Source organism: Macrotis lagotis, chromosome 3 (genome assembly GCF_037893015.1).
Source record: "Macrotis lagotis isolate mMagLag1 chromosome 3, bilby.v1.9.chrom.fasta, whole genome shotgun sequence".
Lineage (NCBI taxonomy): Eukaryota > Metazoa > Chordata > Mammalia > Peramelemorphia > Peramelidae > Macrotis > Macrotis lagotis.
Window position 1 is genome coordinate 55,684,562 of NC_133660.1, and position 23,943 is coordinate 55,708,504.

At 41.1% G+C, this 23,943-nt stretch overlaps 2 protein-coding genes across 5 annotated transcripts in view; one reads left to right on the forward strand and one right to left on the reverse strand.

Annotated features, from left to right (window-relative positions):
* MCUB (mitochondrial calcium uniporter dominant negative subunit beta) overlaps window positions 1–23,943 on the reverse strand; it is an 86,890-nt gene that overhangs the window by 38,747 nt on the left and 24,200 nt on the right. Inside the window, exon 1 of one of the 2 annotated variants that reach the window (XM_074228718.1) lies at window positions 1,578–1,676. The exons of the other annotated variant lie outside the window; for it this stretch is intronic. Within the exon in view, the coding sequence (XP_074084819.1) occupies window positions 1,578–1,622 (45 nt within the window). The 5' untranslated portion in view covers window positions 1,623–1,676. Of the gene's footprint in view, window positions 1–1,577; window positions 1,677–23,943 lie in introns of those variants that run through there. 2 annotated transcript variants of the gene reach the window in all.
* LOC141517567 (phospholipid phosphatase 2-like) overlaps window positions 1,473–23,943 on the forward strand; it is a 38,825-nt gene continuing 16,354 nt past the window's right edge. The window contains exons 1-2 of one of the 3 annotated variants that reach the window (XM_074228722.1): window positions 1,473–2,318; window positions 3,248–3,395. In XM_074228722.1, the coding sequence (XP_074084823.1) occupies window positions 1,498–2,318; window positions 3,248–3,395 (969 nt within the window). In that variant the 5' untranslated portion in view covers window positions 1,473–1,497. Of the gene's footprint in view, window positions 2,319–3,247; window positions 7,643–23,943 lie in introns of those variants that run through there. The other 2 variants (XM_074228721.1, XM_074228723.1) reach the window with 2 other exon arrangements.

Genomic DNA, 23,943 nt, shown 5'->3' on the forward strand with positions numbered 1-23,943 from the left:
GTCTTGGACCCCTTAAACAATCTGGAATTTTAAAATAGAGTACTGGCCTTGGAGTCAGGAGGACCTGCGTTCACATGGGACCTCAGACATTTAATAATTACCTAGCTGTGTGGCCTTGGGCAAGCCATTTAACCCCGTTGCCTTGCAAAAAAACCCTAAAAAAAAGTTTAAAATACATAAGATTGCAAAATATACTAGTTATGTTGAAATTTAGTGATCAAAACGTTTTTTTCTAAAAATATAGGCCTGGATATTTTCTTTCACAAAGTGACTATTACAGAAACATTTTGCATGACTCTGCATGTACAACCTGTATAGAATAGCTTGCCTTCTCCATGGGGTGGGAGGGGCAGGGAAGGGAAAGAATTTGGAACTCAAAGTTTTAAAAATGGATGTTTAAAATGTTTTACATGTAATAGTAGAAAAAAATAAAATACTAAACCCTTTAAAAAAAACCCTTAGATTCTTGGTCAAGAATGAAGTACACTGGGGTGGCTAGGTGGCGTAGTGGATAGAGCATCGGCCTTGGAGTTAGGAGTACCTGAGTTCAAATCTGACCTCAGACACTTAATAATTACCTATCTGTGTGTCCTTGGGCAAGCCACTTAACCCCATTTGCCTTGCAAAAACTGAAAAACAAAAACAAAACAAAAAAGAATGAAGTGCGCTAAATTGCCTTCTATTGGGGGGGGGAATAAGATTAGGGGAAAAATTGTAAAACTCAAAATAAATAAAATCTTTTTTTAAAAAAAGTGAAGTGACTTGCCTAAGACAACACAGGTAGTCAGGGACAGAAAAGAGATTTGCATGTAGGTGTTTTGCCTCCAAATTCAGTCCATTTTCCACCAAAACCTGCTGCCTTGTAGTATTTTAATGTGATACAGAAATGAATTCTGTTTGACCTCAGAATAACTTTCACCAGTTTCCTTGATTTCATTTATCTGCTTTGGATTTCTATTTTCCCTTCTTTAAAATTGAGGCTTTGGGTTAGGTAATCTTATACATCCCTCCTAACCTTGACATTCCATGAGTTTATGCTTGGTGTGACTGAGTTATGCTTAGTTTATGACTGATTCATTTTCAAAACTGAAATAAATATTAAGTGAATCAAAAAAAAAAAGAATCAAATGCACTAAATGATCAGCATCAGAGAGACAGAAATGTGGAAATAACAGACATACCGAGATCAGAATGCGCCAAAACCCAGCAAGAATGCTATTTCCGAAATGTATTCTCTGAAAAGGTGCTTGGGAGTGTTACAAGAGCAAAAGATGGAAAAATCACGATTGTCCACAATTTTGGAAAAAACTCCCTTTCTTTCTTTGACGGCGGCCTGCGGTGCAAAGCTCCTCCATCTATTGACCAATTTGGGGAAACCGGTGCAGGCCCGAGGCTGCCCCCCCCAGGCTCCCCCAGGCTCCCGCAGGCCCCCCCGCCCCCCCGCCCCTCGGCCCCTCCCCCCGTCCGTCCGCCCGCCCAGGGCTGGTCCAGGCCGGCATGGAGTCCGTCCGGCTGCTGCTGCTGGACGCGGCCTGCCTGCTGGTGGCGGCCCTGCCCTGCCTGGTGCTCAACCTCACCCGCTCCCCGCCCGAGCGCGGCTTCTTCTGCAGCGACGACACCATCCGCTACCCGTACCGCCCGGACACCATCTCCGTGGACTTCATGGCCTTCGGGATCGTCCCGGCCAGCGTGCTGGGGCTGTCGGCGGGGGAGGCCTGCCGCGTCTTCGGCCGGCGCGGCTGCTCGCCGGCGCGCCTGGCCAGCTACGCGGCGGCGCTCTACAAGGTGCTGGGCACCTACTTCTTCGGGCTGGCGGTGAGCCAGTCCTTCACCGACGTGGCCAAGTTCACCACCGGCCGCCTCCGCCCCAACTTCCTGGCGGTCTGCGACCCGGACTGGTCTCGGGTCAACTGCTCGGGCTACGTGCGGGTGGAGGCCCTGTGCCGGGGCGACCCGAGCAACGTCACCAACTCCCGCCTGTCCTTCTACTCGGGCCACTCGTCCTTCATCATGTACTGCATGGTCTTCCTGGCGCTCTACGTGCAGTCCCGGCTGCGCCGCCGGCCCTGGGCACGCCTGCTGCGGCCCACGGTGCAGGCCGTCCTGCTGGCCTTCGCGCTCTACGTGGGCTACACGCGGGTGGACGACCACATGCACCACTGGAGCGACGTGCTGACCGGCCTGCTGCTGGGGGCCCTGCTGGCCGGCCTCAACGTGGGCTGCGTCTCGGACTTCTTCAGGGCCGGCCCCGCTGCCGCCTGCGCCGATGAGGAGGTGCCGGGCCCGGTGGGCCCCGAGGACAAGCAGGGCCCTCTCAGGTAGGCAGCGCAGGGGCCCCCCTTCCCTCGGGGCTCCCTCTCAGCACCAGGTCCCACGGTTAGGAAGAGGCTCTTGTCCCCGGCCAGGCCTGCGGGCACCCCGCTTTGCAGGGAGGCTCAGGTGGAGTCTGCAGCTTTGCTCTCCTCGGCTTGTGACAAACCGGGGCGACCCACCGGCACTCCCCAGCCTGGCACTCCAGCGTCAGGAGCTCATTTACATACAACTAATTAGTCCGGTTCTTCGGCCTGACTCGCTTCTAACCAGACCTCATGCCGGGTCCCTTGCCAGGGGTTACAAAAGCAGGCAGAGCCCCTCCGGGCTCAGGGAGAGGATGTACAAACGATCGGTGACCCCGAAACAGTGGTGAGGAAGAGAGAAGATTTCCCTTCTGTTCCTCCCATGGGTCAAAGAAGCAAGAATCCAAAACTTCTTAAATTATCATATTGGCTGGGCTCTTATCCGAGTGCCATCCCACATCCCTGGCCAGTTAGGGCTTTGCTCTGTATCCATGACATCTGGGGTCTGCCTGGTTACCGGTCTTCATCAGAAACTGAGCTCTAGGCTCCATTTGAAAGACCATCTATGGAGCTACAGAAACCTTGAATACGTCAAAGAAAATAATAACCCTTTATTGTAAAGGTAGTTCCTTGTCTTCCCCCTAGGATTTTTTTTTTGGTTTTTGCAAGGCAAAGACCTGCCCAAGGCCACACGCAGTCAGCTAATTATTAAGTATCTGAGGCCACATTTGAACTCAGGTCCTCCTGACTCCAGGACCAGTGCTCTATCTGGCCACCTAGATGCTGCCCCCCACCCCTACCCAGGATTTTAATGTCAAGCAGTTTCATCTGGGTGAGTGGAAGCAATGGTATGTTTTCTGACACATGTGCACATGGGGTGTAAGGGAGGCAGAGTTGCACAAAGTCTTCAGTCTTTCTCTTCCAGAGCCATCACAGCCCATTGACAAGACAGGGTCAAGACAGCCGGTGATAAATCGAGAGAAATTGGATGGGTCAGTGTGCTTAGTCGGTGAAAAGGTCTCAAGACAATACAGGTCTTTGGAGAAGGAAAGAAAGGAGGTCAGTGTCCCCCCTGTTTACACATGAGCAAACTGAAGCCCAGAATCTAATTGTTTAAGAAGGAATTTATGGATCATAGATCCCTTTGGTACTCTGACAAAACAAAAACCTATAGGCCCTTTTTGAGAGAAATGTTTTTAAATGCATAAAAATTAAAAGTGAATAAAATAAATTTTATTGAAATAAGGATTGAATTTTTTCCATTCTGATTGATAGACCTCAGGTTAAAAATCCCTACTTAGTCCTCACACCATAACAGATTAGGAAACCGAGACCCAGAATCTTTTAGCCTCTCATCTTAAAGATGAGGAAACTAATGAGGTCCAAAATACTCTAATCCAACCTTCACATTTTAAGGATAAGTAAAATGAGGATTTAGGAGGTCTATATATAACTAACTGACCCACGACCAAATCCAGGTACTGGGACTGAGAAGTAAATGCTCTTTCCACCACAGAACTCCTTTAACAGAGCACCCTTTGATCAATACAACTTAATCATGAATTACTGCTTTATCTTCTTGTGTAATTAGTGGCAAAATGTGACTAATGTCACCGTGGTTGCCACCCCCCCCCAGCAAGGGAATATATTTCACCAATAAAAAAGAAATAGATTTAACTTGCAACAATTCAAATTATTTTTTTAAATTCTAAAAAAAAAAAGGTATTTTCTTACTGGGAATCAAAGTAGCATTCTACCTATATACCAATATAGTTAAGACTCCCAGAAGGGCCAGGCTTGGCATCTCAGTGGAAAGAATGCTCGACTTGGAGTGAGCAAGACTTGAGTTCAAATCCAGTCTCAGCTACTTCTTAGGTGTGTGACCCTGGTCAGGTCACTTTACCCATCTGCCCCAGTTTCTTAATATGGAACTGGAAAAGGAAATGCAAACATTCCAGTATCTTCACAGTAAACACTGACATTTAAAAGACCTTGAGAATGTAAGGAGAAGACAGACAGGAAGTGAGACTGCTGAAGCCAATGTATGCCAGAGTGCACTGCTAACTTCAGGGGAATGCTGAGCCAACACAGTAGGCACAGTGGAGCAGAACAGGAGTGACCACCTTTAGTGATTGGGTTTGAAATGCTGCACATGTTCATCTGGGTCAGAACACTCACACATGTCACCACTGGGTTGATGAAAATGATGGTGAAATTAAGAAGCTGCTAAGTCTCAGGGTTCCCACATCTATCAGGAGTGAAGACAAGTGCAATTCAGGGAGACGCAGGACTCTTGACTCAGGAAGAAAGCAGGTGAAATTCAGTTTTATGAAGATGGTTACAATCTAAAGTGCTTTCATGATGCCCTGAAGACTACTTATGGGTCAGACCTGTGGTGCACCTCACACTACTCAGTGCTCCTAAAGTCAATTGATTGGTGATACGAACATGATCCTGAAGAGATGGGCTAAACACATATTATTCTCAACTGACCATCAGCCATCAATGCTGGAGCCATTGACTGTTAAGTCAATTTCCTCTCTAGACAAATTTCCAACTGAAGAGGTTTTAAGTCATTAGGTCCTTCTCCTTTGGCAAAGCACCTGGTGTTGATTCTATTCTGGGGAGATTTACAAGGGTGGGAGGTCCAATGTTCATACAAAAGTTAACTGAAATTTCTCAAGGTTAAAGAGAAAGAGGAGGCTATCCCCAGGAATTTGCCTCCATTGATCATCTCTATAATGGTAAAGGGAATAGGTTGTCCCATGATAATCTCTTAGTCTCTTGATCATTGCTGGCAAGATTCTTGCCAGAGTCCCCCTTAATAGGATTGATTCTTCACCTGAGATGTCCTCTACCTGAGAGTCAGTGAGGCTTCAGAAGGGGTCAGGGAATGCTCAACATAGCGTTACTGCCCGACAATTCCAGGAGAAATGCCAAGAGCAGAACAGAGCTCTGAACACAAGGTTATAGATCTGACCAAGGCCCTGTGAAGCTTAGGAACATGATGGCTAGAGAAGTTCTTGAAGTACTTGCCCAGTCCTGGATAGTGGAGGCTGCTCTCTAGATTTCTCTGTCACCAATGGATTGAAACAAGCCTGTCCTTGCTCCTAGGCTTTGTAGCATGATGTATCCAACTGTGTTATCATACACCTTCATTGAGGTTGAACAGGGCATTCAGGACGGCTACTACACTCCATAAATTCTTCAACTTTAAAATACTATAAGCTCAGCCCAAAGTGGAGGGAGTGTTGGGGAGGATCTTCTGTTTGCAGGTGATGGTGCCCTCAATGTGGCCTCTGAAGCTGAGGTACAAAGTATGAATCGATTCTCTGCTGCTTGTGCTCATATTGGCCTAACAATTAACACCAAGAAAACTCAGGTGCTCCATCAGCCAGCACCACACCATCCATATGTGAAACCATCAATGTCAGCAAATGGAGAAAGGTTTTTTTTTTTAGGTTTTTGCTAGGCAATGGGGTTAAGTGGCTTGCCCAAGGCCACACAGCTAGGTAATTATTAAGTGTCTGAAACCAGATTTGAACCCAGGTACTCCTGACTCCAGGGCCAGTGCTCTATCCACTAGGACACCTAGCTGCCCCTAGAAAGTTTTGAAACAAAAGTGTTATTTACTTAAGGCAATGGGGCTAAGTGACCTGCTCAAGGTCACACAGCTAGGTAATTATTAAGTGTCTGAGACTGGAGTTGAATTCAAGTCCTCCTGACTCCAGGACTGGTGCTCTATCTATTGTGCCATCTAGCTGCCCCCAGATGGAGCAGTTTTGAATGTTGTGGACAAGTTTACTTACCTTGGCACATTGATAAGGAGGTTGACACACACATTGACAGAACTAGCTCACTGTTTGGGAGGGCTCCCACGATGTTGACTGCAGTGTTGTGTGCTCTGAAACCAATGCTATATCAGGACATTTAATTTACTTTCTTTACTGAATTCTAAATTGCTCTCTAGAATGTTTAGACCAGGGGATGGTAACACTTGTTAATAATTTTAATTCTTTTAAATAAAATTTTAAATGTATTTAAAACTGTAAAAACTATTGTGGGACACAAAAAATAAGCCTGACTGGATTTGGCCATGGTTTGTCAGCTCCTAGTTTAGACCAACTAGCCTCACCAACTATCCACTAACATGCAAACTGACTCTTTTTTTTTTTTAAGTTAAGGAGAGCTCCAAATTCACATACTCTATTGATGGTGTCTGTTTCTTCCTACAGAGTTAAAATATATTTATCCTTCAGAAATAATTAATGCCTAATCTATTTCTTTAGACACAATACTTGGCTGATATACAATAGTTGACTGTACCATTTTAAAAAGCCACATTAATTCCAAGTAGCTTATGCTCTGAATACTTGAATAAAGCTGCCTGAATATATTGATATATCCAGAACTGATTAGAACTCCATCTTTGCTTTTGCAATTATTTCTTTTGAAGTCATCATAAGCTTGAAAATGCTGAGGATGAAACTGCCTTAACAACTTTAACTATAAAAGGAATATGCCCACATTCATTTTAAGAGCACAGCGTAAAATCAGTTTAAGTTTTCCATATCAAACTAGGCTTTTCAGGAGATTTTACACAGCATTTACAAAGTCATCTTGATGCTTCTCAGAACACAATGTTAGAAATGGTCAATTTATTTTATGAAATCAAAAAGAGCCTCTCTTCTCTTTAATGTATAAGAGGAAGCAAATTTCATTTAACAAGAAACAGTAGACACTGAAATCTTATTCAATTCAGAGTATACTAGCAAGAGTAAACATCACTGTGTCATCAAAGTGGGGGTCAGCATCATATCAGAAACTCACATCTGGGTATCACCAAATCAGCAAGCATTTATTAACCATCTACTGGGTGCCAAGCCTCTGGAAACAATGAATTGGATAGAGCACCGGCCCTGGAGTCATGAGGACCTGAGTTCAAATAAAGCCTCAGATACTTGACACTTAAAAGCCATGTGATCTTGGCCAAGTCACTTCACCCTGATTGCCTTTAATCCAGGGTCATCTCCAGTTGTCCTGGATCCTTACCTGACCACTACACGCAGACAGCTCTGGAGGAGAAAATAAGGCTGGTGGCTTAGCATAGTTCCCTCACTCAAATCCAATTCATGTGCTAGTCATGGCAACCACCTTCCTGATATCATGGTCTTCTTCAAGAATGAAGAAAAGCATTTTATTATTTAATTTTACTATCTCATACTTTATTTTTCTTCCTTAAGGATATGATTTCCCTGTCATCACATTCAGCTGAGATCAATGTATAACATGGAACCAATGTAAACACTAACAGAATGCCTTCTGTGGGGAGTGGGGGGAGGGAAGCAAGAATGTTGGAAAAATCATAAAACTCAAAATAAATAAACTCTTTAAAAAAAAAAGAATGAAGGACAGTACTTCTGACCAAGAGGGCAGAGAGAAGACAGGCATTGCGTTAAGCACTACCTGTGTACCCTCAAAAATAGCATGAAAGAAACCTCTTAACAGAAACTCAATCAACAAAACCCAGAAGGTTTGGGGGCGGGGGAAGCCAAAGGACTCCAAAGGACAGGCCTCAGAGACCTTGGTGGGAGGTGGTTGGAAAACCGAACCAGCTTTAGCTTCGGATTCTTTGGCCAGGGGGAAGGGAGATCTGCAGCCTGGAAATCATCCCATTCAGTGTGGGACCTGAACTCCATACTCTTGGAGCATTCTTCCAGGAACAAACAGTAGCTGCCCTGCCAGTCCCCCCCACCCCCACCCCATCTCCTCAAGCACAGGTGTGGACTAAGGAGCCCACTCAGATGAAAGGGAGATTGGCTTCCAGTCCATTGTTCAAGGTCAAATCAGACCCTGCTGCCCCTCCTCCCTCCTTCCAGGATTGGGAAAGGGCTTCAATCACTCTAGAGAAGCAACCAGCACCCCCTACTGGCCGGCCCTTGGAATTACTAAGCCAAGTGAACAAAGTCTCTAGGATCTTCAAAAGCAAACTTCTGAGAGCCAGCTCCCCCCCCACAAGATCCTAGAAAAAATGAAGAAAAACCAAAGAAAAAGGGGACTCATGGAGAAATATTTAGGAAGACCAGATTCTAACCCAGAGAGATCTAGCACTTCTATCGAGCACTTCTTGATTTTTTTTTGTTTTTTTAGTTTTTTGCAAGGCAGTGGGGTTAAGTGGCTTGCCCAAACTCACACAGCTAGGTAATTATTAAGTGTCCGAGGCTGAATTTGAACTCAGGTCCTCCTGACTCCAGGGCCAGTGCTCTATCTACTGCACCACCTAGTTGCCCCTGAGATCTAGCACTTCTGAGGAGAACATGAATTGGTCTCCAGCCCAGAAAGGCTTCCTTGAAGTAATCAGAAAAGAGTTTAAAAATCAATTGGAGGGGTGGCTAGGTGTTGTAGTGAATAAAATACCAGCCTTGGAGTCAGGAGTACCTGGGTTCAAATCTGGTCTCAGACACTTAATAATTACCTAGCTATGTGGCCTTAGGCAAGCCACTTAACCCCATTTGCCTTGCAAAAAAAAAGAAAAAAAACTAAAAATCAATTGGAAAAGTTGGGAAAAGAAACTCAAGAGAAAATTAACACATTGTAACCAGAAAACAAAACAATGGAAAGTACAATTGGACAAATACAAAAAGAAAATAATTCTCTCAAATCCTCAGTTCAAATCTGGCCTTATACACTTAATAATTACAATGTGGCCTTAGACAAGTCACTTAACCCCACTACCTTGCAAAAACCTAAAAAAAAAGAATTGACCAACTGGAAAAGGAGTTGCAAAAGGTAAATGAAGAAAATTCTTCTCTAAAATAAAAAGAATGGAATCTGTGGAAACTAATGACTTCATGAGACAACAAAATTCTGTTAAATAAAACCATGCAATCAAAAAAATAGAAGAAAATGTAAAATACCTCATCAGCAAAACCACTGACCTTGAGAACTGATCAAGAAGGGACAACCTTAGAATTATAGGACTTCCTGAAAATGTTGAAGAGGAAAAAAGCCTGGACTTAATATTACAGGATTTAGTGCTCTGATATCATGGAACCAGAGGGCAAAATAGTTATTGAAAGAATACATCAATCTAAAAAAATCCTAAAATGAAAATACCAAGAAATGTTGTGGACAAATTCCAGAACTATCAGATGAAAGAAAAAATCCTGCAAGCAGCCAAAAAGAAACAATTTAAATACCAAGGAATCACAGTAAGGATTATGAAGGACCTGGCTGCATAAACATTAAGAAATCAGAGGGCCTGGAATGAGATAATCCAAAGAGCAAGGGAGTTTGCAATACAGCCAATAATCCACTATCCAGCAAAGCTGAGCCTTCTCTTCCTGGGGAAAAGATGGACATTTAATGAACTAGGAGACTTCCAACATTTCCTGATGAAAACATCAGAGCTAAAATAGAAAATTTGGACATCAAACAGGAGGCTCAAGAGATAAATGACAAGGTTAAAAAAAAGGGTAAATAAAAAAACTGCTATCCAATAAGATGAAACAAGCTAAATCCCTACCTTAGAGAAAGACTCTAAAAACTCTCAAGAATTGTAACTCTATTAGAGAAAACATACTTAGCCAGAAGTGATGGACACTCATAATTTTTCTGTGAATCAGATAGAATGATTTAAAAACAATGCCTCCTTAAAAAGGGGGACAGTAAGGAGATGGGAGGATGGAGGAGACTGTATAGGGTAAATCTCATTACATCAAGAGGTACAAAAGGCCTATTGTAATAGAGGGGAAGAAGGGAGGAAGTGAGAACCACCTGAATCTTCATCTCATCAGACTTGCCTTAAATTAACTTAAGCACATTGAATTAAGAAACTTTCTTTTTTTTAAATTTTTTTATTATTTTTAAATTTAATCTTTATTTGTTCTCATTTTGAACAAATGTTTTTTATACATTAATAAAATATTCTTGTTTAAGAGTAAACAAAATACCCCTCCCCCCAAAAAATTATAGACTTGCTTGAGTGATAAAGTAAAGGGAGAGAGAAAAAATAAAAATAAAAATAATAATAACTGTAGGTATGGCCAGTTGGCAACAGAGCACCAGCTCTGGAGCCAGTAGCACCCAAGCCTAAATATGGCCCTATACACTCAACAATCACTCAGCTGTGTGACATGCAAGCCACCCCAACCCCACTGCCCTGTAAAAACCAAAAAAAAAAGAAAAAAAGACCCAAAATAAAATAAAATAGTAATAATGGTAGGGGTGGCCGGGTGGTGGACAGAGCACTGGCCCTTGAGCCAGAAGCACCCAGGTCCAAATCTGGCCTCAGATACCCAATGATCACCCTGCTATGCAGCCAGGTGGCCAGGCAGGACACCCAGCCCTATATGCCCTGCACCCCCCCCAAATAATAATAATAAAAAATGTGTGTCAGTCTGTGTTCCAACACCACCAACTCTGTCACGGGTGTCAAATTCTTTATCACAAAAGTTACTTCCATATTTTCCCACTGTTGCCATGGCTGATCGCAACTCCCTCCTTTTGTATTTCTCCACTACCATGTACTATATTTTCTCTCTCCTTTCACTGACGTTGCTGTAGGGTAGCTGAGTGGCACAGCAGACAGATCCATGGCCCTGGGGCCAAGAGCACTACCACCCCTTAGGACCAGCATCCACCTGGCCCTATGGTCCTGTACAGGCCATCCAATCCCAGCCCCTTGCAAGAAGTAAAAAAAAAAGTGTTATATCTGACTACTCTTCCCCCATAGTCTATCCTCTCCTCCATCATTCACATCCCCACCCCTTTTCCCTGTACCCTCCCACTCTCCTTCTTACTCCAGATGTCTAAACCCCATTGATTATATATGCTGTTTCCTCTCCTAGCCACCTCTGATGAGAGTGAAGATTCCCTCATTCCCCCTTGCCTCCCCACCTTCCATATCATTGCAATAGCTCATTGTTTTGTTTTTTGGGGTTTTTTTTTTTGTATTTTTGCAAGGCAAATGGAGTTAAGTGGCTTGCCCAAGGCCACACAGCTAGGTAATTATTAAATGTCTGAGACCAGATTTGAACCCAGGTACTCCTGACTCCAAGGCTGGTGCTTTATCCACTACAACACCTAGCCACCCCCCACAATAGCTCATTGTAATAAAGAAAAATCTTATTATATGAAATATCTTGGCCTATTCCCCCTCTCCTTTTTCTTTCTCCCATTACATTTCCCTTTTTTCTATTGACTCCATTTTTACACCACATTTTATCTTCAAATTCAGCTTTGTCCTGTGCTTCATCTATAAAAGCTCCTTCTACCTGCTCTGTTAATTGAGAAGGTTCATATGAGTATTATCAGTATCATTTTTCTATGCAGGAATACATGCAGTTCATCATCATTAAATCCCTCATATTTTACCCTTCTCCTCCAATCTCTATGCTTCACCTGAGTCCTGTATTTGAAGATCAAACCTTCTGTTCAGCTCTGGCCATTCCAACAGGAACATTTGAAATTCCCCTGGTTCATTGAAAGTCCATCTTTTTCCCTGGAAGAGGACATTCAGTTTTGCTGGGTAGTTGATTCTCAGTTGCATTCTAAGCTCTTTTGCCTTCCAGTATATTATATTCCAAGTCCTATGAGCTTTTAATGTAGTTGCTGCTAAGTCCTGGGAGATCCTGATTGCAGCTCCACGGTATTTGAATTGTGTCCTTCTGGCTGCTTGTAATATTTTCTCTTTGACTTGGGAGTTTTGGAACTTGGCTGAGGGTTGTCATTGTTGGATCTCTTTCTTGGGGAGATCGATGGATTCTCTCCATTTCTATTTTGCCCTCTGCTTCTAGGATATCAGGGCAATTTTCCTGTAGTAGTAATTCTTTGAAAATATGTCAAGGTTCTTTTCCTGATCATGACTTTCAGGTATTCCAATAATTTTTAAATTATCTTTCCTAAATCTGTTTTCCATGTCAGTTGTTTTTTTCAATGACATATTTCACATTTTCTTCTAATTTTTCATTTTTTTTGTTTTTGAAATATTGAGTCCTGATTTCTTGTAAATTCAGCATGTCACAGGGCTGGGGGGCCCTGCTGTTCTATTGGGGGGGGCTAGACTGCGATCAGGATCTGAATGTGGTCAGAACCCCAGTATCTTGTTCCAGGGACAGAGGACAGAGATTGGCAGTCTCTCTCTGCTCCCTCCCTAGGTTCAGTACATTCATGCCCTGGGGTTTCCTGCTTACCAGCTTCTCCTTCCTGTTACTGGATATGGGCTGCTGCAGTCATGCTGCTCCCTGTGTGCCCTGAGGGCTGGACTTCACGTGCTTGCTCTGGTAGAGGTCCTCCACTGTTCCCCCAAGTTGTGCCTGCTGCTCCCTGGAGAGTAGATCAGGAAACACCCCAGCTGCTGTGAGCCAGTTCCCAGCTCCCTGGGGCTGCCTCCAGCAGGCTGAAATTCTTTTGCTCTGGCAGGCTTCCCCTCCAACCCCAGGGAGCAGAGACTTTCTGCTCTTTTCCAGGTTGCCTTGAGTAGGAGAACTGCCTCACTGGGTCCCTCTGTGCCTTCTGTCTCTCGAAAATTTAGTTAGAGTCCTTAGTTTATAAGTTTTATGAGAGAGTGCCCTTAACTTTGAATTATTAAAAGGGGGAAAGGGGAGGGGGGTATGGGGAGGGGAGAAAAATGGGACCTAACAGAAGGAAGAGAAGGAGGAAGGGGGAAAAGGAGAAAGAAAGGCGAGGGGGGTTGATAAAGGAGGGCAAACACACTTAAGGTGGCAGTATTCAGAAACAAAATACTGGGGAATATAGATAAAGGGGAAAAGGGGAAAATACAAACAGGGAAGATAGCATGGAGGGCAATAAAGAGCTAGTAATTATAACTTTGAATGTGAATGGGATGAATTCTTCCTTAAAAACATACAATTGGACAAATACAAGAATAAAATAATTCTCTCAAATCATCAATTGGGCAAATGGAAAACTCATTCAAAAATAGAATTGACTGGCGAATATACTGCTTACAAGAAACTCATTTGAAGCAGAGAGATACATTATAGAGTAAAGGTAAAAGGTTGGAGCAAAATATATTTTGCTTCAGCTGAAGTGAAAAGAGCAGGGGTTGCAATCCTTATCTCAGACAAAGCAGCTGCAAAAATATATATATATAGCATTAAAAGAGATAAGGAAGGACTCTATATCCTCCTAAATGGTACCATAGACAATAAAGGAATTTCAATACTAAACAGGTTCGGCACCCAATGGTATAGCATCCAAAATCTTAGAGGAGAAGTTGAAAGAGCTACGGGAAGACATAGACTACAAAACTCTACTAGTGGGAATGGCTTAACAAACTATGGTGTATATATGTCATGGAGCACTATTGTTCTATTGGAAACCAGGAGAGATGAGAATTTAGGGAAGCATGGAAGGATTTGCATGAACTGATGCTGAGCGAGATGGGTAGAACCAGATAAACACTGTACATCCCAACTTGCTCATTCCATCAGTGCAACAATTGGGGATAATTTTGGACTGTCTGCGATGGAGAATGCCATCTGTATCCAGAGAAAGAATTGTGGAGTTTAAACATAGATCAAAGACTATTACCTTTAATTTAGGGGAAAAAACCCATTATCTTATTATGTAATTTTGATATCTCTTATACTTTAGTTTTCTTCCTTAAGGATAGGATTTCTCTCTCATCACATTCAATTTAGATCAAGGTATACCATGGAAACAATGTAAAGATTAACAGACTAGGGATGGCTAGGTGGTATAGTGGACAAAGCACCCGCCTTGGAGTCAGGAGTACCTGGGTTCAAATCTGGTCTCAGACACTTAATAATTACCTAGCTGTGTGGCCTTGAGCAAGCCACTTAACCCCATTTGCCTTGCAAAAAACCCCCCCTAAAAATATTAACAGACTGCCTTCTCTGGGGGTGGGGTGGGGGGAGGGAAGCAAAATTAGGGGGAAAAATTGTAAAACTCAAAATATATAAAATATTTTAAAAAAAGAATGAAGGACAACTTCATTCTCTGGGAGAAAAGAGGCAGAAAATATACTCTGTCCTCTGTATTTAACAGGGGACAGCCTGAGATTCACAGAAGAGGGTTTGGGGCTGGGGGGTCTACAGTGAATGGGGCTATTGAGGGAGAGGGTGGAGAGCAGTGAGTAGGCTTGGAGAGTAGTCACCTTCATACCTTCATACCTGTGAAGGCAGCAGGTGAACTGTATTCTTATAGGAGATAGCATTCTTGAAGGAGAAGGGAGTAGCCAGCAACTGCAAAGTTTGTGGAGGGGTCAAAGATGTCAGCATTCAAGAAGCCCTACCCTAGGCACTAGGGCTAAGAACCTCCCAGAGCTCAGTTCATGATTCTCCAATCACTTTAATCACAATTTTCAAAGGATTCAGAGCTGAGTTAGGTCAACAAGTATTACTACCTCCTTACAAAGGGGGACAGGAAAGAGACTGGAGGAGGGAAGGGATTGAATGGGGTAAATCTCATTACACTAAGAGATACAAAATACCTATGGTAATAGAGGGGAAGAAGGGAGGAGAGGAGAAACACCTGAATCTTCTCATCAGACTTGGCTTAAAGTCAGGCTACACATACTCAGTTAACTTATAAAACATCTAACCTCTCAAGTATTAAAAGGGGAAAAGGGGAGTGGGGGAAAAAAGGGGAACTAACAAAAGGAAGGGAAGGGAAAAAGGGAAAGGGGAAAGAAAGGGGAGGGGGTGATACAGGAGGGCAACCACACTGAAGGGGGTGGTATTCAAAAACAAAATACTGGGGAATATGGATAAGGGGGAAGGGGAAAATACAAACAGAGGGAAGATAGCATGGAGGGCAATTAAGAATTAGTAATCATAACTTTGAATGTGAATGGGATGAACCCTCCCTTAAAACTTAAGCGAATAGCAGAGTGGATTAAAAACCAGAATCCTACAATATGCTGCTAACAAGAAACTCATTTGAAGCAGAGAGATACATAAAGGTAAAAGCTTGGAGCAAAATATATTTTGCTTCAGCTGAAGTAAAAAAAAAAAGCAGTGGTAGCAATCCTTATCTCAGACAAAGCAGCAGCAAAAATAGCATTAAAAGAGATAAGGAAGGAAACTTTATCCTCCTAAAAGGTACCATAGACAATAAAGTTATTTCAATACTGAATATATATGGGCCCCAGCACTGCCTCCTGGCTGCGGCAGCTCTGGGGAAAGCAGCGGGGTTCCTGCGGTTCCTGCAGGACCACCGTTGGAAAGAGGGGACGGCTTGGGGGCTCGCCCCTGCCCAGGAGGGGGAAGGGGGGTGCGGGGTGCGGGGCGCGGCAGTGGCAGCGGCGGCGGCTGTGACCGCCTTCCGAACACCTCACGCCGGCGCCTGGTGCCCCTCGGAAGCTCCATCGCCAGGACGCTCGTACCCTGAGTGCTGAAGGTTAGCGGCTACAGTCGGATTCCTGTGTCCAGTGTAGTTACCATGTCATCTCCATTATTCCTTGGGAAGATTGTTGATGTCATTTGTACAAACCCTACTGGGGACTATGTGAGCAACCTGACCCAGTTCTGTATCCTGAGTGGAGTGTTTTTATGTGGTGCTGCTGCTAACTCGATTCGTGTCTACCTCATGCAGACTTCAGGCCAGCACATTGTGAATAGATTGAGAGGGAATTTATTCTCCTCTGTTCTAAAGCAAGAAGTTGCCTTTTTTCCCCCAAGACCCAGACAGGAGAGCTTATTAACCGCCTATCCTCAGATACAGCGCTTCTGGGGTGCTCAATCACTGAAAATCTCTCTGATGGGCTGTGGGCCCAAGCCCAGGCCTCAGTGGACATTAGAATGATGGTATGTTTTCTAGGATCACCTATGGTATGTTCAGGGCCAGGAGGCTCCATTGAGCTCTTTTTGAGAAATCTTGCCCTCAGCCCAGAGTACTGCCTTTAGACTCTCTACCCAGAGAATCTGCAGTGATATAAGTGTTAACAATTCATAGAGGTATAGAATGAAGTTCTCTTTATAAGCATCCACTCTACCTTTTCTGCAGCCTCTTTCTCAAGATCTTAGTTCCAACACTGGATTCTTCTGAAAAAATGCAGCTCTCCTTTTTCAGAAGATTAGGCAGTTAGGCATAGGCCTTGTACCCTGGATTTCCCAGCACTGTGCACACAGGGCTTAAGGGCAGTAAAAGGTAAGAAACATTTCACATCCTGTTAAATGTTCCTTTAATCTCACTGAGAGAGAGAAAAGCCCCAGAGCATTCTATTGCTATTTTGCAACATGGTGACAATTTTTAACCTCTTTCTTCATAGGAAAAAAATTGGTAGTGCTTGTCCATCATTAGCTCTCCAATAACAGTATAATTCCATATAAGTAATAATTTAAATATCTCTTCTGCTGTGCCCTTGGGAATATAAAGATCACATAAGACAGTCAATTCAGTCAGCCTTTTGCTCTCAAAGAATTTGGGATTCAGCCAGGGAGAGAAGAGTGGACAAATAATTACAATGTAATACAAATTAGACTACTTTAATGAAAAGGGAGATCCAACAAAAGTGGAAGATTAGAGAAGTTATATAGTGAACTTCCTCAGGAGTTTGTCTAATTATCTCAAAAGCTTAGAACTAAGTTGCAAAGCTGTTAAATATTTCCTACTTTGTATACTTTTTCCTTTTGCATGAGATGGCCCTGAGTACTTAACCTTCACATCTACTCTGCTTTCCTCTCTCCACTGAACAGGCAAGTATTTATTCTAGAGATTATATTACAATGGAGATTATAAACTTTTATTAATTAATAAATTTTCAATATTTTTGGAAAAAGAAATACTGAATATATATGCACCCAGTGGGATAGCATCCGAATTCCTAGGAGGAGCTGAAAGAACTACAGGAAGACATAGACAGCAAAACTCTACTAGTGGGAGACCTCAACCTCCCACTCTCAGATCTAGATAAATCAAACCATAAAATAAACAAGAAAGAAGTTAAGGAGGTAAATAGAATATTAGAAAAACTAGATATGGTAGACTTATGGAGGAAACTGAATGGGGATAGAAAGGAATATACCTTTTTCTCCACAGTACATGGAACTTATACAAAAATTGACCATGTACTAGAACATAAAAACCTAATGATCAACTGCAGTAAGGCAGAAATAGTGAATACATCTTTCTCAGATCACAATGCAATAAAAGTCATATGCAATATTGGGCCAAGGAGATATAGACCCAGAATGAAGTGGAAACTGAATAACCCCATTTTTAAAAAAATGAGTGACCCAAAAAACAAATTATAGAAAGAATTAACCATTTTATCCTAGATAATGATAATAATGAAACAACATACCAAAACCTATGGGATTCATTCAAAGCGACTCTCAGGGGATATATTATAGCTTTAAATGCCTACATGAATAAATTGGAGGAAGAAGAAATCAATGAACTAAACATGCAACTAAAAAAATTAGAGAAAGAACAAATCAAAAATCCCCAGTTAAATACCAAATTAGAAATTCTAAAAATTAAAGGAGAAATTAATAAAATCAAAAGCAAAAAAACTATTGAATTAATAAATAAAGCCAAAAGTTGGTATTATGAAAAAAACCAATGAAATTGGTAAACTTCTGGTCAATTTGATTAAAAAAAAGAAAGAAGAAAATCAAATTTCTAGTATCATAAATGAAAAAGGTGAACTCACCACCAATGAAGAGGAAATTAAAGTAATAATTTGAAATTATTTTGCCCAACTCTATGCCAATAAATTTGATAATCTAAGTGAAATGGATGAACAGTTACAAAAATATAAGTTGCCCAGTTTATTTTTTTGAAGTAAGTTTTATTTTTATTAAAGATATTATTCGAGTTTTACAATTCCCCCCCAATCTTATTGAAGTTGCCCAGTTTAAATGAAAAAGAGATTAAATACCTAAACAACCCTATCTCAGAAAAAGAAATTCAACAAGCCATCATTGAACTCCCCAAGAAAAAATCTCCAGGGCCTGATGGATTCACAAGTGAATTCTACCAAACATTTAAGGGACAATTGGTTCTAATTCTATATAAACTCTTTGGAAAAATAGGGAAAGATGGAACTCTGCCTAACTCTTTCTATGAAAACAATATGGTGCTGTTACCTAAACCAGGAAGAGTTAAACAGAGAAAGAAAATTATAGACCGATCTCCCTGATGAATATAGATGCAAAAATCTTAAATAAAATCTTAGCAAAATGATTACAACATGTTATCACTAGGATAATACATTATGATCAAGTAGGATTTATCCCAGGAATGCAGGGTTGGTTCAATATTAGGAAAACTGTTAGTATACTCAATTATATCAACAACAAACCAATACAAATCATATGATCATATCAATAGATGCTGAAAAAGCTTTTGACAAAATACAGCATCTATTCCTACTAAAAACACTAGAGAGTGTAGGAATAAATGGACTGTTCCTTAGAATAATTAGCAGTATCTATCTGAAGCCATCAACAAGCATTATATTCAATGGGGAGAGGCTAGAGGCATTCCCAATAAGATCAGGGGTGAAACAAGGGTGCCCATTATCACCACTACTATTCAATATTGTATTAGAAATGTTAGCTTCAGCAATTAGAGAAGAAAAGGAATTTGAAGGAATTAGAAATGGAAAGAAAGAGACAAAACTCTCACTCTTTGCAGATGACATGATGGTCTACCTAGAGAATCCCAAGAAATCATCCAAAAAACTACTGGAAACAATTAGCAATTTTAGCAAAGTTGCAGGTTATAAAATAAACCCTCATAAATCAACTTTTCTATATATATATATATATATATATATATATATATATATATATATATATATCTAGCAAGATACAGCAGGAAAAGCTAGAAAGAGAAATCCCATTCAAAGTAACCTGAGGGGGCAGCTAGGTGGCAGTCGATAGAGCACTGGTCCTGGTGTCAGGAGTACCTGAATTCAAATCCAGCCTCAGACACTTAATAATTACCTAGCTGTGTGCCCTTGGGCAAGCCACTTAACCCCATTGCCTTGCAAAAAAAAACAGAAACAAAACAGAAACTAAAAAATAAAGTAACCTAGGAGTCTATTTGCCAAGACAGACTCAGAAACTTTTTGAAAACCATTATAAAACACTTCTCACACAAATTAAATCAGATTTAAATAACTGGGAAAATATCAACTGCTCATGGATAGGTAGAGCTAATATAATAAAAATGACAATTCTACCAAAACTAAACTACCTGTTAATGCCCTACTAATAAAAATTCCAAAAAATTACTTATGAGCTAGAAAAAATTGTAAGCAAATTCACATGGAGAAATAAAAAGTCAAGAATTTCCAGGAGCTTAATGAAAAAAAGTACAAAAGAAGGGGGCTTAGCCCTACCTGATCTAAAATTATATTATAAAGCATCAGTCATCAAAACTGTTTCGTATTGGCTAAGAAATTGAGTGATGGACAAGTGGAATAGACTAGATGCAAAGGCAGGAGATGATTATAGTAAGCTGCTGTTTGATAAACCCAAAGAGTCCAGCTATTGGGATAAAAACTCCCTCTTTGATAAAAACTGCTGGGATAATTGGAAGTTAGTATGGAAGGAACTTAGATTAGACCAACACTTAACACCCTTTACCAAGATAAGATTCAAATTGCTACAGGACTTAGACATAAAAAACAATACTATAAGAAAATTAGAAGATCAAGGACTAGTTTACCTGTCAGATCTATGGAAAGGGGAGAAGTTTATGACTAAGGAAGAGATGGAGAACATCACAAAAAACCAATTAGTTGATTTCAATTACGTTAAATTAAAGAGTTTTTGCATAAATAAAACCACTGTTACCAAGATCAAAAGAAATGTAGTTAAATTCTGAAAAAGGACTCATTTCTAAAATATACAGAGAACTGAGTCATAGTTTTAAAACAAAAAGCCATTCCCCAATTGACAAATGGTCAAATGATATGCAAAGGCAATTTACAGATGAGGATATCAAAGTAATCCATAGCCATATGAAAAAGTGCTCTAAATCATTAATTATTAGAGAAATGCAAATTAAAGCTTCTCTGAGGTACCACCTCTCAGATTGGCCAATATGATCAGAAAGGATAATGGTCATTGTTGGAAGGGTTGTGGGAAATCTGGGACATTATTACACTGTTGGTGGAGCTGTGAACTCATCCAACCCTTCTGGAGAGCTATTTGGAACTATGCTCAAAGGGCAACAAATATGTGCATACCCTTTGACCCAGCAATACCACTATTGGGTCTATACCCTGAAGAGATGATGGAAAAGGGTAAAAACATCAGTTGTACAAAAATATTTATAGCAGCCCTGTTTGTGGTGGCAAAGAATTGGAAATCAAGTAAATGTCCTTCAATTGTGGAATGGCTTAGCAAACTGTGGTATATGTATGTCATGGAACACTATTCTATTAGAAACCAGGAGCGACTGGATTTCAGGGAAGCCTGGAGGGATTTGCATGAACTGATGCTGAGTGAGATGAGCAGAACCAGAAAAACACTGCATACCCTAACAGCAACATGGGGGTGATGTTTAACCTTGAAGGACTCACTCATTCCATCAGTGCAACAATCAGGAACAATTTTGGGCTGTTCAGCAAAGGAGAGTGCCATCTGTATCTAGATAAAGAGCTGTGGAGTTTGAACAAAGTTCAAGGACTATTCCCTTTAATTTAGGGGAAAAAACCAGATATCTTATTGTCTGATCTTGTTACCTCTTAGACTTCTTGTCTCTTCCTTAAGGATATGATTTCTCTCTTATCACACTCAATTTGGATCAATGTACAACATGGAAACAAAGTAAAGACTGACAGATTGCTTCCCATGGGGGAGAGGGAAGTAAGATTGGGGGGGAAATTGTAAAACTCAAATAATATCTTTAATAAAAAAGTAATTAAAATAAAAATAAAAAATAAAGAAGAAAAAAGTCAACAAGTATTTATTGAGTGCCTCCTGTATGCTAGGTGTTGTAAGGTCTTCCCAGCACTAGGATGCATAGCAGGAAAGACCCTCAGAAAGGGTGTGGTCAGTGAGCACTGGGATACCTCCTGTGTGTCAACCTCTGAAGTGCCAATGACTCAGTGAAAGGCAAAGGACATTTCTGCTCCCAACAAGTTCACCATCTATTAGGCATGGAGTGGGGGAGAAGGAGGTTGTACACAGGGTAAAGTTTAGAAGTCTAACCCCTGCATTTTGACAGATGAGGAAAACCGGTGCAGGCAGAGAGGCTGTGGTCACCCAGCTGTGAAATGAACCATGTCAGTGTGCTCTGTCCACCATGCCTCAATGAAAAGGAGACCAGTGTCCAATGACAAGGACAGGCAGGAACAGAGGAATCAGGAAAGAGGAGATAGAAGCCCAGTTCCAGAGTAAACAAGTTGTTCATGAAAGGAACTGGGTGGGAAGGCAGGTTGAAGGGTTTTTTAAGGGCTGGAGGGACTCAAGCAAGTTTTAGAGGTAGTATGGCATAGCAGAAAAAGACCTAGACTTGGCATTTTAGAGACTTAGGTTTGAATCTTTCCTATTTACTTGTGGGTGACCCTGGAGAAAACCACTGTAGCATCTCTCTGATTCAGTTTCCTCATTGTAAAAATGGAAATCACAATAGTATCTCTAGTATTTCTCCATATATAAGACATACCCTTTTCCAAAAAAAATTTGGGGTCTAAAAATTGGGAGCATCTTACACTGTAGTTGTAGATTTTTTGACTTGCATTTCCTGCTTTTTCACACTTGTTGTCTTTGCACTCATTGTTTCACATTTGTTGCTGATATATTAGATGACATTTCACCATATTATGCCCAGAAATGGCTCAGAAAAGATTTTCGTCCAGTGCTGAATTCAAATTCAAAGTGATCCAGTTTACAAAACTGAATGGATATAGTGCTGCTGAATGTCAGTCTGGTCCTCCTCCAACTGAGAAAATAATTTGAGCCTCCTGAGGCTACAGGAAGGAGAAACCTGACTGAAAACACTGGGACAAAAGAAGGCCATGAGAAACAAGGTAGCCAAATGGCCTCATGTAGAGAGGGAAGTGAAGATATGGACTGAAGAGCAAAGAGCTAGTGGAATTCCTGTATCTACAAAGATGGTTCATCAGGAGGCCAGAAGAATTGCTGATGTACAAGAAGTTCCTAATTTCAGAGAAGGACATGATTGGCGCTTCAGGCTCATGAAATGGAATGGACTAAGCATGTGTTCACACACCAGACTTGCCCAGGGAGTGCTTGTGGATCAATCCCAGACCAGAACACAGTCAGGAGAGCAGTCAGAGCTTCTCCTGAGACAGTGATCTGGCATCAAACATAGATGTGAACAACCTCACGGATGGGAGTTTTGACAATGATGAGGAGTTGTATGAATTTTATGATGAATAAAACTTGAGTTCATTTTTTTTTTCAAATTTTGGGCCCCCAAATTAAGGTACATCTTTACATGAGAGTATCTTTTACAATGAGGAAATATGACACCTCCCAGGGCTGCTGTGAAGAACAAATTAATTTACTTAATGTAAAAGGCACAGCAAACCTCCCAGTTGCTGAACTAGATCCATTATTGTTATATTAAAGAAATTGTTATATTGAGGGAAAGACTAGATGCAAGCAAAGGCTTGGAAGAGACCAAAGAATGGGATCCAGGGTATAGGTCAATGGGTTAAATCTTTTTTTTTCAAATTTTTTTCCAATTACATGCAAAGATAGTTTTCTTTTTTTTAGGTGTTTTTTTTTTTGCAAGGCAATGGGTTTAAATGGCTTGCCCAAGGCCACATAGCTAGGTAATTATTAAGTGTCTGAAGCTGGATTTGAACTCAGGTACTCCTGACTCCAGGAACAGTGCTCTGTCCACTGCGCCACCTAGCCACCCCCAAAGATAATTTTCAACAATATTTTTTTGTAAGATTTTGGATTCTTTTCTTTTTTGACTTTAAATTTGTTTTATTTCCAATTACATGCAAATGTAGTTTTCAACATTTTTTTTACTTTTACATTTATTTATTTATTTTAATTTTATAATTTTTCCCCTAATCTTGCTTCCCACCCCCACTCCCACAAAGGCAGTCTTTTAGTCTTTACATTGTTTCTATGGTATACATTGATCTAAGTTGAAAGTGATGGGAGAGAAATCCTATCCTATTTGCTAAGAGATAGCAAAATTATATAAGATAACTTTTTTTAAATTAAAGGTAATAGTCTTTGGTCTTTGTTCAAACTCCACAATTCTTTCTTTGGATACAGATGGTATTCTCCATTGCAGATACCCCCAAAATTGGATAAAGTTTTGAATTTCATGTTTTTCTTTCTCCCTCCCTCCTTTCCCTACCCCCTCCCCTTGACAGAAAACAATCTAATATAGGTTATACATGTATAACCACACTAAGCATATATCCATATTAATCCTGTTGTGAAGGAAATCAAAAAGGGGAAAAAAACACAAGAGGGAAAAAAATACATAAAACAAATTTTAAAAATTGAAAATAGTAAGCTCTGGTCTGCAACAGATGTGGATGTGGTATTTTCCATCACAAATTCTTTAGAATTGTCTTTGATTATTGTACTGCTGAGATGAACAACTGCATCATATTTGAATATCATACAATGCTGCTGTTAATGACAGCTCTTTCCAAGCTTTTGAG